General features: G+C 37.3%; 3 protein-coding genes across 4 annotated transcripts; 1 reads left to right on the plus strand and 2 right to left on the minus strand.

Annotated features, from left to right (window-relative positions):
• Positions 1 to 434: 434 nt before the first annotated feature.
• LOC105055121 (uncharacterized) lies at positions 435 to 8,702 on the plus strand. 2 transcript variants are annotated; one of them, XM_010936844.4, is made up of 5 exons: positions 435 to 609; positions 677 to 773; positions 4,121 to 4,199; positions 4,277 to 4,349; positions 8,282 to 8,702. In XM_010936844.4, the coding sequence occupies exons 1-5, from the start codon at positions 577 to 579 to the stop codon at positions 8,420 to 8,422; spliced, it is 423 nt and encodes a 140-aa protein (XP_010935146.3). In that variant the 5' UTR covers positions 435 to 576; the 3' UTR covers positions 8,423 to 8,702. The 2 variants fall into 2 exon arrangements, with proteins under 2 accessions (XP_010935146.3, XP_010935145.3); XM_010936843.4 differs by having other exon boundaries at positions 437 to 609; positions 4,277 to 4,358.
• Positions 8,703 to 9,724: 1,022 nt separating this feature from the next.
• Positions 9,725 to 10,366, minus strand: LOC114914701 (uncharacterized). The gene has a single exon (XM_029267785.2). It carries the CDS (start codon positions 10,334 to 10,336, stop codon positions 9,890 to 9,892), a length of 447 nt encoding a protein of 148 aa, XP_029123618.1. The 5' UTR covers positions 10,337 to 10,366; the 3' UTR covers positions 9,725 to 9,889.
• Positions 10,367 to 14,213: 3,847 nt separating this feature from the next.
• LOC105055119 (uncharacterized) lies at positions 14,214 to 14,786 on the minus strand. The gene has a single exon (XM_010936841.3). The coding sequence runs from the start codon at positions 14,721 to 14,723 to the stop codon at positions 14,340 to 14,342; it is 384 nt and encodes a 127-aa protein (XP_010935143.1). The 5' UTR covers positions 14,724 to 14,786; the 3' UTR covers positions 14,214 to 14,339.
• Positions 14,787 to 16,773: the final 1,987 nt, after the last annotated feature.

Below are 16,773 nucleotides of genomic sequence, written 5' to 3' on the forward strand. Positions count from 1 at the left end.
ATGATATCTTGTTGATTGTTATGATTTTCTGATATTATTTATGATATCCTGATCAAATATGAGTAAAATAGATTAAAAAGATGGAAAGAATATTTTGATTAAAAAATTTGAAAAAAAATTGAGCTATATTAGATATTTATATTATTATTAATTATATTATATGGTTCACTATGATGAAGTGGTATATTTTTTTTTCACTGGTCTGATGGACAAAGAATTTCTTCTAATAAAAGAGAAATGTTACAAAATCGTACACAACAATGGGCCGGGCCAAGATTTGAAGCCGGGGCCAATTTGACATCAAACAGCTTCGTTTCGCGAATAGCCTTCGGCCACGCGAGCAGTGCCGGCTAGAGCAACATCTCTGACACGCGTCAGATTTTCGTTTGTCAAAGATGCCATGCACTCTGGTGGCCCATGCAGCAAAGTCCTGCCCGTAGCGAAGCTCGGTACTCGGTGGGGATCGGGGTCGCTGACTCGCTTCTCGCTCTGTTTCGACCCCGAACGAAGGGGAAGGCGTGGATTCCAGAACTCCGACTCCGAGGGCGTCCGGCCGCCGCCGCGTTCGCTACGAAGATGATCGTGTGCGTCGCCGTCGTGGGCCACCAGGTCCGTACTCCCCATCTCCTGCCCTACTCCCCTGATCGCAATCTGACGGCCCCGATCTGTGGCGCAGAACAACCCGCTGTACCTGCAGAGCTTCACGGAAGCCGACGACGCGCTCAAGCTTCACCACATCATCCACTGCTCCCTGGACGTCATCGACGAGCGAAGTCCTCTCTCTTTCCCCATTTATCTTATATCGAATCAAAAACCCTTTCTTTTGTGTTGAAATTGAGCATATTATTGCCTTCATTGCTTTGATCTTCTTTACGTTCTATGTTGCAAACATTCTGGAGATTTCTTTGTGAAGACGGGAAGTTGGCAAAATATTTGCTATGTTGAAATTTTATGGTCATGATTGCTAAATCTCCTTGTACATGGGAGACTGAATTCCTTAGATAATTAACGAAATGGAAGAATTATAAGCTTCTGTAGGAATTTTAAGTAATTATTGGATGAATGGTTTTGATCTGTGTGTATTCCAGGAATTCTACAAATCAACATATTGAAAACTTCATAATTTAGCGTTTTCTTTTCCCCCCTGTAGATTAAAGCCACATACATCAAATTGTTTAATTATTATGCTGGAGCGTTTAGTCTGCATCATTGTATTTGTTTTGAAATATTAGAGAGCAATTTTTAAGTTTTAACAGACAGGAGGCGATGCTGTAATCTAACATGTCCTCAGTTTTACTTGTTTGTTTTTATTTCATTTGAGGGACAAAGAAAAGCCTTGCGCATCATAATCTATTTTAGATGTTAGACACATTTATCATATCCTTGAGTGAAGTTTTCAACACTCTTATATTGCTTAATTACATACACCCAACTTTTGGTCATCTTGGCTACCAACATCAAAGCCTTTTTTTAGCAAACTGTATTTGTGGTAGTTATTTTCTTGATTCCAGGCGCCTCTTTTTTTTTTTTTTTTTGATATTCTGCATTAATAAGTTTCAGAACCTTTTTTGTGCCAGTGCAGTTCCTTGCTTAATTTTGTGAATCTTAAATCATTGATGATAGCAATATGCTTGTGTATGTGCCTGTGGCAAACCAAACTGAAGGAGTTTCTCGATGTTCAAAGTAATTGGCCATTGTTTTTTTGCTGCATACTTAGGTTACTCATTGTTACAATTATCTATTAATGGGTTTAGGTATTGTAAGTTGGAGCATAGTAAGATAAGCATTACATTGACTCCTTTCTTGATTATGTTGATATGTTTTATTTTGTGCCGTACCAGTTACCATATTGTGATACCTGAATGGTTATTATTTCTTGTTTTTTCTAGCTCCTTATTTTCAAATATGTATATAATTGGACAAAAATGTTGTCTAGGGAACCTTGATATAGGTGTCAGATTTGCCATCATAGATTGCAAAATGGAGACATGTTTTCCTTCTGTTTGTGGGTCACTGAACTGACACTTCTTGTACGAAGTGTTTTGGCAAGATTCCAGGTTTTTTTTTCCGGTTACTACATTCCTTTCTCTATTTTGTAAGACTGGTACGACGCATCTTGCTGGACTCCCTAGAGATGCATGCCTTTATGCATAGACCATTTAAGATGTTCCCAATTTTTTATGTGTTTTCTGATGTGGAGTGGAGATTTACCGAAAAGTATTTTTAACTAGTATACAAGGGATACTGGTGCCTTACAGTCATGGAATTTTAATAATTTTGTTGATTGTGAAGCCTGTTATCTGCATATAGCATGCGGTACTCAAAATCTGGAACATAAATCCAACTCTATTATGATGCATGAGTTAAGTCTCAAACACAAAGCCCAATTTTTGATGAGTATAGATGTTATTGCATCATGGAAAGGAAACTATCTAGATGTCTTCAGAAGATTAAATGATTTAAAAATAATTGAAAGTTGGATATTTCATAACAAACATATCTATATATGCATAATCTCTTAGCTAGGTTCTGACAGATGAAACAAATGCTGCAAATAGTTCATCCAGAAGGGACATAGAGAAAATATCCGATCTTGATTTCTTTATCTTTGAGTAAGTTGCAAAAGTTAAGAGGTTAATTGTTTGTATCTAAACAAAACTTATTTTCTAGATCGGTTAAAAAAATTATTTTTCAGTTATGTAAATAACTGAAATTAATTCATTAATGATAATCAATGTGTTTGCCAGAAAATACAAAATTGACAATAAAATATGTAAAACTGGAGTTACAAGAGAAATAACCAAAGCTTTGACCATTCAGCCTCTTGGCTTTTAAAGGACCATTAAATTTTTTTTGAGATATAGGACATGACATTTTGTGAGAAGTATCAAGTGGTCCACACAATTCAGTGATGTCATCATTACATGGCAAAATAAAGGTCAAATATTGTTATGTCATACTATGAAGTATCTGTTGAGCCAAAGTCTTGGCATTTTTAGATATGTGGAATTGAAGTGCCAAGGTTTAAGTGCTTTTATTACACCAAGCCAAGAAAATGATCTTTTAGTGCATGCCCGGTTAAGGACCCATTGATCACTGAGCTTGAGTATCTTTTTACCCCTTCTTTTCCCTTGCATGTTTTCTGTAAGGTAGTTTATGCATAGTCACAGTTACAAATTATGTCTGTAAAATCAAGTTGGATTGGTAAAACAGTGACAGAAGTCACCACCAAAGTTGGAATGGCTTTCGGATCCCAAAAATAAAGATTATGCTGGACTTGTTCTTCAAATTAAAAGGGTTACCGCATGAGAGTGGAGGGCAAAGGAATTTTCTCTACTTCAGTCCTTTATCCCCAGTGCATTTTTAGCAACTCATGTCTTTCTTGTTTGGAAGAGTTCCAGGAGTGGTTTACACCAATTAATCTGTAATGTTTTCAAGGTTGTGGAACACCAATGCACCCTGATCATTGTGCTTTTCTCCATTATTCTCCTACTGCTCTCAAATTTTTTTTTTTCTGTTTCTAACTAGAACCCGACTCCTATGGGTTGTGCATGATGCACCGCAGCATGCGGTGCATCGTGCTGGCCGTCCATAGCACGATGGACTGCCAGCAAACAACGCAGGCTGCGTGTATGCACGGCGCACATGTTGTTTGCTGGCCGTCCATCGCACGATGGACAGCAGCGCGGTGCACCACATGCTGAGGTGCACTGCAGAGGATCTGCGCTCATCTAACTATCAGTATTTCCCTACTTTGCTATTAGATGTCATTTCTCTTTCAAGGGATGTTGCTGATACTATCATATATCCTATCACTAATGCAAGCCCACACGAAGCGAATTTGTTGCAACTAGTTTGTTCAATAAAATTTTGTTATCAATATCAGTGTCACCTTTTTCCTGAATTGTCTTTTTGGGGATGTTCATCTCGTAGATTATGTAAGTATTTTTTGGGAGTTTTGTGGTTATTGATTGCATTACAACTTTAACTGCAGTTATTATCCCAACCATTTGGTATTGGTTTTATGGTTGTAACAGGAAATAACTGCTTAAATATATTACTCAAGATAATATAAAGTTATTTGTAGCTTTCTGCCTCATATGTTCCTTTTCTGTGACAGTAAATAATCCTAAGAAAAGTGGACCTACTTTAAATGAGGCATTTCTTGGTCTTCTGTATCCAACAGAGAATTACAAAGTGTAAGTCTATTGGAGTCACTTCTTTGTTGGGTCTGATATGCGGATACTGTGTTCTTAGAGCATTGTACCCTTTGCAGGTATGGGTATCTGACTAATACAAAGGTCAAATTCATCATGGTGACTACGGATCTAGATGTCAAAGATGCAGATGTAAGAACTGTAAGTTTCCTACAAATTATATTTATTTCTTACTAGATCTGCATTTTTTACTCTACATTTAGTTGATTAAATTTGATGGAAGGGCTTCACATGAATGTAGACTCACCATTGATAGTTTGATCTTAGGGTATCACCATTACAATTTCATTGCTTAGTCTCTTTGGCTTTCATGAGTCACAAAAATTCGGATAGGTGCTATCTTCATTCTTTCATCTTACAAAATCATAACAATTGCATTTATATGTAACATATTTTTTAATTGATATAAATAATTTCAACTTCCTGATATGAGTAGCAAGATTATCTGAATGGTGACCACACAAGGGATTGGTGTTCCAGCCTGTGCGCCTACATTGCATATCTTGGTAGTGTTAGAATGAAATGTGTTTTGGCTGCATGCCCAACTCCCTGCAGGTCAGGGGGAACTTGTACCCATGCATGCTAGTGCATGGCTGTGCGCCTACATTGCATATCTTGGTAGTGTTAGAATGAAATGTGTTTTGGCTGCATGCCCAACTCCCTGCAGGTCAGGGGGAACTTGTACCCATGCATGCTAGTGCATGCCAAGCACTAGCATGCCACGGCATAGGACAACACATTCTGCAAGTGCCAAGCCATCATATGGCACTTAAGAATGTTATTACTAAGTATTTCAAGGTGAGAGCTTTAGATCAAGTATGGAACATCACATTCTATCAAGTACATATTGCAGGATGACCAAAAAGAGCTCCCCTTCCAATTGGTTATCATTAAGAAATAAAGAACAGCTTTTTTCAAGTATAATCTTGAGTTGATGTAAGTGAAACATGATGGGCATTGCCCTAATCTAGTGGTGAAGCGAAAATTTTGCTACAAGTGTTTCGTTTTAGTTATTAAACTTATGTGCATATACTTTAAGGAAACAGAAAATCTATGCATACGTTATGTAATTCATTATGTATTTTAAACAGGTTGACAACATTAAAAAAATATAAGTACCACCTAAACACTTAAACAAATCAGACGATCAAATTCTGTAGTAAATTTTGTTTATCATAGATTCGCTTACTATTTAGGACGCATACTGTGGGGGTGCAATTTTTTCATGAATCACCATTGTTTAGTTTCTTGCTTTCTTAATCCAAAAGCATGTTTTAGATGTTATTATGTTGCATATTATCAAACTTATGATGAAATTAGGGGTGGTAATCAGTGGGTCGGGTCGGGTTGAACTCATATATCAAAGCCCAAATGGCCTAACCCAAACCTAACCCAACCTACCAAGGGCTCAGGAATGCCTAACGTGACCCCAGCCTGCAATCAACCCCAACAACCTGCAACTGACCTATCGACCTGCTTAAGGCCCAAGCACATTTAGTTTTGGATTTTATATTAAATGGGTGGACTATTTTTCATGGTTGTTAGACCATTTATTCCATAACTTATCTCTCCTTTTAGCAAGCTATTGGATCAATGGCCCAATGGCTCATACAAAATGGAGGCCTAGTACATGAGGTTCTTGCCATTGCATGGTCTGGGAAGCATCAGGTGTAAGCAGCCTTATCTCTGCCTGCCAAGAGATTATTTTCATATTTCGAATCCATAACCTTCAGGTCATTGTGGAGCAACCTTATCATTGCACAATGGTTTACATTCTGCCCAATGATTCATACGTTATATAATTTTCTATATACATGCACATATGTATAACCGTCCCATGACCCAACAGGTTAAGAGCCCCTGACCTAAACCCAGCCCAATCCACTAGTGGGTTGGGATTGGTTCATCCATACTCAAATGGTGAAGCCGATGGTCTGGTTATTCAGGGCAGGTCCAGGTTGGGTTAGTGGTAGGCACCCCTAGATGCAATACAAAATGCCATGAGGCAACATTATGGAATTGAAAATTTAATATTAGCTATTGTTAGGAGTAACAATGAAACAGATGAAAGGAAGCAAAATACATGCTTTGCTGGTCTTTTGGCGGCTGCGTCTGTCTCTTCCTCTTCTACTACTACTGGCGTACTACCACTATTATTTTTCTTTACTGAAAATAGTAATATAGATCTGCTGCTATTGCAAACAAATCAAACCCTGCCTATAACCTAATGGATTATGAAGGAATTGCACATGATTTTGATTCTTCTTTTCATCATTTAAGAAACTGAAACATATGTCGATGATTGTGTGAAACATATCAAACCCAGTGACCGAGTCAATGAATGTGAATTGCATAAAGTGAAAATACATCAAAAGAAAAAAAATGTTGTACAATATATGAGACAAAAATGGGTATCAATACATACCTGCTCCATGGGGGTGATTTCACTCAGCTGATCCAGTATTATAGTCCTGTTTACTGAATGGTTGCAGTACAGATCTGCAGCAACTATGAGAAAATCAAACCTAGGCCTATATATATATATATATGGCTTAGTTTGAAATAAATGAAATGCAAAACCATGTTGGTCGGTGCAAAATGCATAAACAGTAAAAGAATGTTAGTACAATTTTAAGAAAGCGACTAGCGTGTATCTGCTTTGCTGGAAACTTATTCAGCCTAAGAATTCAATACTTGTTATTTGGACAATTTTCTTCTGATTATTCTATTGCTGAATGACGCTATTCTTGTTCTTAACAAAATAGGAAAAAAGCCTCAAGGCTGCACACAAGAAATCTTAGTAGTGTAAAAGCCAAGATCTTCAGTGAGAGGCAGAAAATTTTGGATAAAGGCCCAAAAGCCTTGCTATGCTCATTAGTTTTCTTTCATTTTGAACTCAAACACTCTATGTTTTCACTTAAAACATGAGTTTACTAAGAAAAAGGGCCCTATTTGTATTACCATTACTCAAGAACACCAAATCCCTATTCTTGCCATGATTGGACTGTACAAAAATAATTTTGTGATGAAGTTACCTTATTCCATACTTCTTAAATGCCATCCCTGTTGGCTGGAATTGTTTCCATTGCTATTTGAAGTAAGTACTACTGTTGCTGATAAAGCAGACGTTTCCAAAACTTAAAAACCAGACCGTGTAGTTCTAATTTTAGAGATAGAAGCTTTTTTTGATATGTTTGAAGCTAGAATGCAAGAAGGCTGGTGAGCAGAGCATTGGCACAGAATTTAGGATGAGAAAAACCTGTGTCTGGTGGGGAAATATATTTGAATGAACCACTCTCTATTATATAAATCTAAATGTTTTTTTTTACTTAATTATTTACATCTAGACTGCTGCCTTGTGTTGGTAACGTCACCTTGAATTCAGATTACAATCTCGAAGGCCATGTATTCTTTAATACATCACTTGAAAATTAACTATGGTACGCAAAAGAGTGGGGGCTAACTTTTGATGATTGTCATTAAAAGGTGACCAAGTAGTGAAATCAGTCCAGATTTATCTGCCTATGATGTCAAACTCACCCCTAAACTAAAATAAGAGAAGGCTTTGGTTGTATTCATAGGCGATACTGCCCTTTCTTTTTGGTTATTAAAATTTGTAAAGCCTCCACAGTGACGGCCTGTGTTACAGGTTCTGCTAATATGTTTTTTGCTTTTGGACAGAAGCAAGATTGTCTCTATTTCCTTGTCAAATTATCAACTAATTTCCATTATTTTTTCCCAACAGTCCTTAAATATGGTGGCAGTGACCCTAAACATGTATACCATTCCATCAAGCTATCGGCACCCACAGGGACCTAAATTTCCAGCAAAAATGTACTGGTACTTTTGGTATAAAATGGTGTAGGTGCTACGTTTTGATGGGATACTAATTGTGTCTTTAGAAAGCTTTTGAACAGTTATTATCAGTTGTACAACTATTCTAGTGATTACAGCCTCCATTTTTATGCTTCAATCAGTCTCTAAATAATTGAGAACAAGGCTTTTGAATTCACCACCAGATATTGATGTTACAATCATTAATTCTGATCTTTATGGTTGCTCAGTTTTTTCGGAGGTTTCATGCTGCATATGTAGATGCTGTCTCCAACCCCTTCCATGTTCCAGGGAAGAAGATCACATCCAAAGCCTTCGCTCAAAGAGTCAGCAGCATCGTCAAGTCCTTTGGGTCGGCTGCAACTACTTAAGAACATTTTATTTGTGAGCTTTAGGCTCAAAATCAGTTGCATCAGTGAAACGTGTGTTACGTTTTTTCCTTTTCGGCTGTCAAAATCACTACCCCTTTTCTTATTTGTGCCTTTCTGCCTTACCAACTTTCCTAGATTCGACCATATAAGCTTGTGGCAAAGTTGTAAGAAAAATATATTAGAATGAGATATTTTGTCACATCATGTAATTGTAGAATGACTTATTATGTATGATTTAATTCTTCCATTGGATTTATGAAGCAGCAGCCTTTTTTACCAATTCCCAGTTTTTTTTGCTGTCCCTGGTTTCTTTTACCGTGGGCTTTTAGAGATTTCAGGAAATGAAGTGAATCATATATCATGATGGCTTTTTTCTTTTTTTTTTTTTTTTAATCCGGCCTTCAGTTGGATACCTTAACAGATAATGGAATCGCGTCTACTCAAACTATTTTGTTGGCTGAGACGTTTGTGCAGGGATTCTGGGATATGGTTCTGGAAGTTTCCAGGAGAAGCTAGACAGGCACATCGAACAAGTGAAAGCTTTGATGGAGACAAGAAACATAAAACAAATTGTATGCAGGCAATGAAAGATGAATTGAGTATTTTTACCTCGAACTTGCCTTACAATCAAACAGGAATCTCTATGATGAGTTGTGAGAGAGAAGAAAAATACTAAATTTTAGAATAAAGAAAAGTTGATCCAGATTCTTGTCATTGTGGTCTCCGAATGACCGCAGTCTTATTCGAAACTTTTATCTCGAAAGACTTACATTAGAGTTAAACAATTATCTCTATACTATTAAGATGAGTTGAAAAGGGCAAAATAATAATAATAATAAATTTTAGAAAAAAAATGGCTAGCTATAATATTAGATTTTTATTATTGCGGTGTTTAAGGAGGATCAAATATATCCAGCATTGCTTTTGTGTTTCTGTATTTCAAATCTACAAATCAAAATGAAGCAACCTTTACATCAAGACTTATTTAAAGTTTAGACTAATAAAATATATTTTTTTAGTAAAAAAAATAATATATATTATCAGATATAGATTTCTAGACAGAGACCCCTCTCTCCCTCATGTACCACAATATTTGAAATCAAATCATAATACCATGGGCCATGGTAAACTAGCGGTTGCTCGGATGGTCATTCCATGATTTTTAGGATTCAGCTGTTGGATTGTTTATCATTTTTTTTAAAAAAATATATTTAAATAACTATAATATGATGGGTTTTTTTTTCTATTTTTTTTTTCAAAAAAATAGAAGAAGATAATACCATCCATAAATATGGGTAACCATGTGTATGCATTACAAAATAAATCCCAGATATTAAATCCATAGTTCCGGACGAAGGACTAAAACCAGTAATTTTGCTCCAAGTTGAATCCTCACATTGTCCAATCAAAATATATTTTTTTTTCCTAGCTGGAAATTATTTATCCACAAGATTTATTAATTCCATATTATCTTTTCACTCGCCCAGAGAAGGGACGCGCGCAACTCGCCCATACCCCGAAAGTAGAAAAATTTACATCGAAAACCCGTTTCCAACTATTTCTCTTCCACATTCTTCGCCGCTTCTCGACGCAACCACCACCAGCGATGGGAGCCGTGGCCGCATAGACATCATCGATCCGGCGGTACCGCCGGCGCCTCCGCCGCGTGGACCCACCAATCTCCTCCTCCTCCTCGTCGGTCTCCGCCACCATATCCGCCGGCGGAGGCCGCGTGTTAACGGATCGAGGAGAAGAAGAAGAGGAGGAGGAGGAGGACGACGACAAGAAGTTCCGCCGGAGAGCCGAGTCGCCGCTGCTTTGACTCAGCTGGACGAGCTGCTCCGCCGCCGCCAACTCCGCGGCGGTGAAGTAATAGTGCGGATGAGGAACTCGAGTTCCGCGAAGGCTCTCCATCCTCCTTTCTCTCTCTCACTTGGTATCTTTTTTTCTTTTCTTTTCCTTTTTTTTTTTTGTCGCCGTCAAAATTATAGCGTTAGAGGGGACAAGCGAATGGTCAGCAAGGTGGTGCAAATGGTACAGGTTGCTTTCCGGAAGTAAGAATGTTCAGGCGTCGGATATGTTGAGATCTGCAAACGTGTTAACATGCTATCTACTGATTTTGGAGTAAATTTTCATTGCAACGATGATATCATTTTACTGTTGTAGCAAATCAATTAATAATTAAAAAAAATAAAATATAAAAAAAATAATATAAAATATTATTTATTAAAATTAATAAAATATTTTTTTTTATTTATTATAAATTTGATATGGTACCACAATTGTGATGGATATTTTTTTTCTGATTTTGTATAGAAATAAGGTTCCAATCGGCACCCAAGTTGGATTCCTTTCTGGTCAAGTATAATTAATGAGTATGAGTCCGGATTCTTTGGGGTGCATGTTTTTCACATAGCGAGTTTTATTTCTTTGGATGGCAGTCACATCATTTAACAAAAATCGACGCATTGGAGTGCAAAATTCTCAAGGCGTGGGAACCGTGCATGAGCTCTCTTTTTTAAGATGAACGTGACGTGACAGCTGCCCGAACTTGCATAGCTATTTGAGGTGCAAAATGTGCTGCGTATATAGAGTCGGAGTCCAGAAGATTCAAAAGGGATGTGATCATAAAATGTTGTCATAAATACAATTGATAAGAATCTTATCTATCTCGATTGAGAATATAAATGAAAGCTTTGATGTCGAAACTAGAAACCTTGCTTCATTTTGTGCTAACCTCCTATCTCCTGTAACAGGGTGTAATACATGAAAGGATAGGTGGGTGACAGGCGAGGCAGGTGTATCGTTCTACCGAAACCAAATACCATATCAATATTGGGGCCATATTAATTTGGGGCGTGAAGCTCAAAGATTTAACATTTTTTTTTTTTTTTCTGTAAAACATGAGATATAAGCAAAAGGGTTCTGCCCCCAAACATAAAGAATGGCTCTCACACGTACCCGGCCTTAAACTTCTCCCCAAAACATTCAGTCTTTACCATTGCGGGTTGTGATAACTAGAATTATATGGATCGGTTACCCTCAGATATGTCAAAATACTTCTCTCTCTCTCCCCCCCACCCCCCCATGGAGTTAATGAGAAGTGCAAGAGAAGAGGGGTTAAAGGACTTGCCATCCGTCCTTCATCGTCTCGCATATTCCACAATCTAGTAATCCATTCTGACATGATATATGACCATCAGCAGGAAGATCGCCTTCATCTGCTCTTAAAAGAAGAATGATAACGTCTCTTAAAATGAAAAAAGAACATTACTGTTCTTATGTAAAACTTTAGTTATCTTTCTATATTTACTGGTTCCGTTTAATTCTTCAGCCTAAAACAACTGTTTAAACAATTGTTTACAAACCTGTGGAACTTGTCACTATTTATTCTACTAAACTATCAAAATCATCTTACTAATACTTCTACTAAACTATCAAAATCATCCTACCATATGTCTGTCAACCATTATTCTTGTTCTGTAGGGGTTTTCAGTCAACTGTCGGGAGATTCCACAATACGTAATTAGATGCACTCTCCCACGTCTTCCATATTCTTGAACAGAGAGCCACCAAAATTAACCTTTGCTGAAAGGGCCTAAAGACAGTTAAAGTCCTTTGGACACGGCACAACTGGATAGCAACACCTTTTTGCGAGATTAAAGTCAGTAAAACCTTAGAGTTCATGACCTCTTTCTTGCCTAACAAAATTCTTATACCCCTCTTCTTTTTCTGTCATTATTTTTCTTTCTATTTTTGTAGATGTGATCTTGTAAACTCGGGTCAAATTTACTCAAAGACATATTTTGACAGGGTGCTTCATTGCATCACCTTAGATGACGTACTAGTGGAGACAGACACACATAAAATTCTGCCATGAATTGTTTTTGCCACCTTAAAAATCGGGGAGGAATCTTTTTATACATAATATTTTAGTCTCTAACCTCCACTCTTTGCCTCTCATAAATGTGTGATTATTACTGATTATCAGTCATTATGCTAAGAATAATATAATTATGTAAGAAATAAATGGATTTCTTTCTTTCTCTTTCTTTTTTTTTTCCCCTATTTGGCACTAGTTTCTCTTTTGCTTTTCTTATTAATAACTAAGGGAAGCCAACTAAACATGGAGGCAGTTTTGGATGTCTCGTACCTTAGTTTTAGGTAGCCATGCTGAACCAGTCATCTTTGCCATCTTAGTTCATAACCAAGTCATTTTTTTCTAAAAAATCCCTATCCAACCACACCTTTTTGGAGTGTAGTTATAATCTTTGTACTTCAGTACTACGACCTATATCAAAAAAAATGAATGCATAAAATCAGTATTCTTTGGGCTAATCACTGAGGAGGTTGATGACTGGTGTACGACACTATATATTTCAGACGCTTTTTGTGGTTTCACATACTTGGTCAATTACTTCTCTTCAGATGGTCATGTTTATACAAATAAGCCATAGTAATTTGAATAAAGTCTTGCTACTACTCTAGTTGCCTCCTGTCAAGTAAAATTCTAGATTGGTCACTATATTTAGAGGAATGATATTTATGATATAATCAATTTAATTACCAGATTTTCAATTTAACAGCTTCCTTAAGTTCACTGTTTTTGTTCAATTAATTAGCAATTCAGTTGGGAGAAAAGAATGCACCTTAAATTGTATCAAAGAATATCACAAGAGAGACTTATAAGTTTGAGTTATGTATATTCCTTAAGAAGCAAATACTGGCGCTCCTTGGCATGCTAAATATGCTCCAATCTGCAACTGCCCTATGCATTGGAGTTCCTATACTAATATATTGAGAGAGTATCTGAAAATTTCCTTCACCAGGCTAGCGTACTTCTTTCCTAAAAGATCAATTATGAGATCGACTAAAGGCTTCATTAATTTACCCCCCAAAAAAGAAAATCACTTGAAAGAAAAAGAAGGCATTAGGGACATTTTGCTCGAAACTGTCGCTCATTTGATGATCTCCTGGATGGAAAATATCCAATTTGCAACAAGGATGGCTTACATAACGGGCATTTTATTCAAACTAATAGTTCTCTATACGTACATCATGTGAAATCAAGGCTCTTGCAGTAATCTTTATTGGGAAACAATATTTTGTGTTTGCCTTGTGAAAACTAAGAGCCCTTTTTTTGGTACAGAAACTAAGAGCTCTTCAAAGTTAATGCGACACGTTATTTCTTTTGCATCCATCTGCATGAAAATTTTGAAAAACCAATAGGACCATGGAATTACATACACTTCGTACTCTCGATAAACCATGGTAGCCATTAATTACCAACAATAAAGAGACGCTCTCAGGAAAATTCCAGGAAGCTCTATTCCGGAAATTTCCAGGAAGCTAGTTGATCTCACTCAACAATTAAAGAGAGCCCCTGGGAGTGCATCAAAAATGGAAATAAAGAACTTTCTACTATAAAGAAATTGATCATTTCATTAAACTAACATATATATCATTCTAACCTCTATTAATATATTGCTACTGATCTATTCTTGCATTTAAAACAAGGGCAATTATCTGATTGTAGAAATGGTGTCCATGGTTTATTGTTGAGAAAAATGGAGCATCAAATGCAATAAATTGATCTCAGTCTTATCATTTCCATCAGTTTAGATTATTACTCTCTCTCTCTCTCTCTTTCTGAAAATTCTCAGATTTGCATGACTACTACATCACATGCACCATCAGACGTCCACGCATGCATAAGAAGAGAAACAAACACCAAAGCTGACATCTCTAAAACACACAAACCAAACTTATATCACACAAATAACATCCGATCGATGAGAATAGATACGTTTCCGCTTAAAATCTACAGGGATGAGTTGATAAATTACACCATCAACTCTCATACAAACTAAAATTAGAGGGAATAAGAGATACAACGAAGCTACTGTCTTCCAACTTTCTACTTCCCTCCTTTCATCTTCTTCTCGCCACGCTGACGCTCTCCTCCACGCCGCTTCTCGACGCTGCCGATCGGTGCCGTGACCGCGTAGAGATCGGCGAGGAGGCGATACCTAGGCCTCCGGCGCCGCGGGGCCCCACCAATCTCGTCATCCTCCTCCTCCCCCACCACGACGTCGCGGTCGTCCTCCGCCACCATCGCCATCGGCGGAGGCCGCGCGTTGACGGATCGAGGAGAAGTCGACGACGAGAAGGACGACGACGAGTCGCCCCCGCTGCTCTCGCTGAGTTGGACGAGCAGCTCCGCCGCCAGCAACTCGGTCTCGGTGAAGGAATCGAGAGGGCGAGCAGGAGGGATTCGGATTTCGGGAAGGGTTTCTTCCATCGTCTCTCGCTCGCTCGCTTGCTCGCACGCACTATTTCTCGCTTGGGGACTCCCGTGCGGGCCCCTTTTGCCAGGTGGTCCCCGGGATGAGAAAACCGACTTAGAAGCCGGACCCGGGTAACATGTCTCGCGGGGGATATTAAGAAATCGGCTGGTCTGCATGGCGGCTAGACGACTCGAGGGTTGACACGTAGGTTTCGTTGTGGTGCTCCGGAGGGGAATGGGGTAATACACCGTGGATTTTGTGGCATGGTATAAACCGGAGTGAGATATTTTGTGGCAGAAGAAGGGCGGAACAAGATAAGACAACGGATTATCCTTTGGTTTTGAAACAGGGAACAAGAAGGGAAGCTGCTGAAATAAAGACCAATATAAATGGTACCAATAAATGCAATTGTGATGGATTCAAGTGCTCCGATAATTACTTTATATATAAAATAATACCAAAAGTTTGATCTGTTTTATTTTACCCCTTCCAGATAGATATTCGGATTGTCAGGAGCGTAACTTTTCGATGTGATCTTCCTAGCTCTTTGGATTAGATTATTGGGATCATGACAGAATTATAATTTTTTTTTTTTAATATTTTGATGATACCAACTAGCTAGGTTGATAGATTGGGTATTGAATTCGATCCCATTCTAACTCTAATTTTGATGAGTCCTAATTAAAAAGAAACAAAAATGAGAAAGAGAAACTTAGATTTGTAGGGAAGGACTTAAAAAAAAATATTATATGTGACGTGATTGAAAGTAGGATTGACAACAAGATAATCTAGAAAGATAATGGCACATAACATTTAACAATTGGTAAAGAATTTACGCGACCTTAGCTGAACATTCAACCTATGAATTGTAGTTCTGATATTCAAACTAAGAAGAAAATATAATAATAATAAAATGATTGGTGACGATGAAACCCCCAAATTTGAGAACCTTTTGGTTGAGTTAGATTAAGGTGCATCAATTAAGATCAGATTATTTAATATTTGACCACAGAATATTAGTTCCTAAGTGGAGTCCAGCGAGGCTAAAAAAAAAAAAAAAAAAGTAATATCACTACCCCTTTCTTTTCGATTCCATCGTAGAAATTGCCAACAGAACCCATGGAATGATACGACATCAACATGGGAAGTCAAGCAAGATGGTTAAAAAATTTTATTAATTAATCTCCATCCAATATTTCTTTTTTCCTCAAAGTTAACTCACAAGGTTAAATAACTAAACAGAGTCTAATTGAGTTGAGGTAAAGGTCAGTCCAGCCAATTTACAAGCTAGGGGAAATTGGATATTGCTGAGGTGGTCTTGAATTGGCTTATTTTGGATTTGCTTGCATTGCCTGTGGTCAGCAATACACAAAACTAAACTAGCTACATTATATTATGAAAATTCGCACATGAGATCTCGTATTATTGCTCAAATGCGAAAAACACCTTATGGTAAAGTTTTTTAAGAGCCATTGGAGTAAAAAACAAGGAATAAAATTAAAGAACATATCTACAATCAAACAAAAAGAAATCCTCCCTTAATTATATCCAAACATAGCCTCCTGAGCTTCTCCAAAGGGAAGAGGGCACCCTGGACTTCAATCTTTGCAATGTTATGTTGTAATAATTAGAGTTATATGGCAAAGTTACCCTTAAAATGTCATAATGCCTGAAATGCTCTTAAGCATTTCTTATTATTTTTTCTCATCCTTCTATATATATATCACACAACTTATTGCTTGACTCTAATACATGACCTATTAGCAATAAGCTCTTCTTCATCTGCTTCTAAAGAAATTTATAATGAGCACCCTTTGCTCATATATAATATTTTTCTTTCTACATTAATTGGTTATATATGTTTCTTTCTTCAAGTCTATAAACTTGACTATAGATCATGGAAACTTGTCTCTCCTTCTATATTAACTATCAAAATCAATATAATATTTGTCACTGTTAAGATGTTATCTAAAATCCCAGATTTTTAGAGGGATAAGCCCAAAAATATATGAGTACCACAAAAGTCCTTAATCTATCTAATGTAGGACTATCGTTCCTCAATAC

The sequence above is a fragment of the Elaeis guineensis genome, chromosome 12, assembly GCF_000442705.2.
Source record: "Elaeis guineensis isolate ETL-2024a chromosome 12, EG11, whole genome shotgun sequence".
Lineage (NCBI taxonomy): Eukaryota > Viridiplantae > Streptophyta > Magnoliopsida > Arecales > Arecaceae > Elaeis > Elaeis guineensis.

Bases quoted from the DNA above. Each gene is read 5' to 3' on its own strand.
- LOC114914701 (XM_029267785.2), bottom strand. From the start codon at position 10,336: ATGGAGAGCCTTCGCGGAACTCGAGTTCCTCATCCGCACTATTACTTC.
- LOC105055119 (XM_010936841.3), bottom strand. From the start codon at position 14,723: ATGGAAGAAACCCTTCCCGAAATCCGAATCCCTCCTGCTCGCCCTCTC.
- LOC105055121 (XM_010936843.4), top strand. From the start codon at position 577: ATGATCGTGTGCGTCGCCGTCGTGGGCCACCAG. The intron at 774-4,120 runs GTCCTCTCTCTT...TTTCTGTGACAG, and splicing joins GGACGTCATCGACGAGCGAA to TAAATAATCCTAAGAAAAGT. The intron at 4,359-8,281 runs GTAAGTTTCCTA...ATGGTTGCTCAG, and splicing joins AAGATGCAGATGTAAGAACT to TTTTTTCGGAGGTTTCATGC.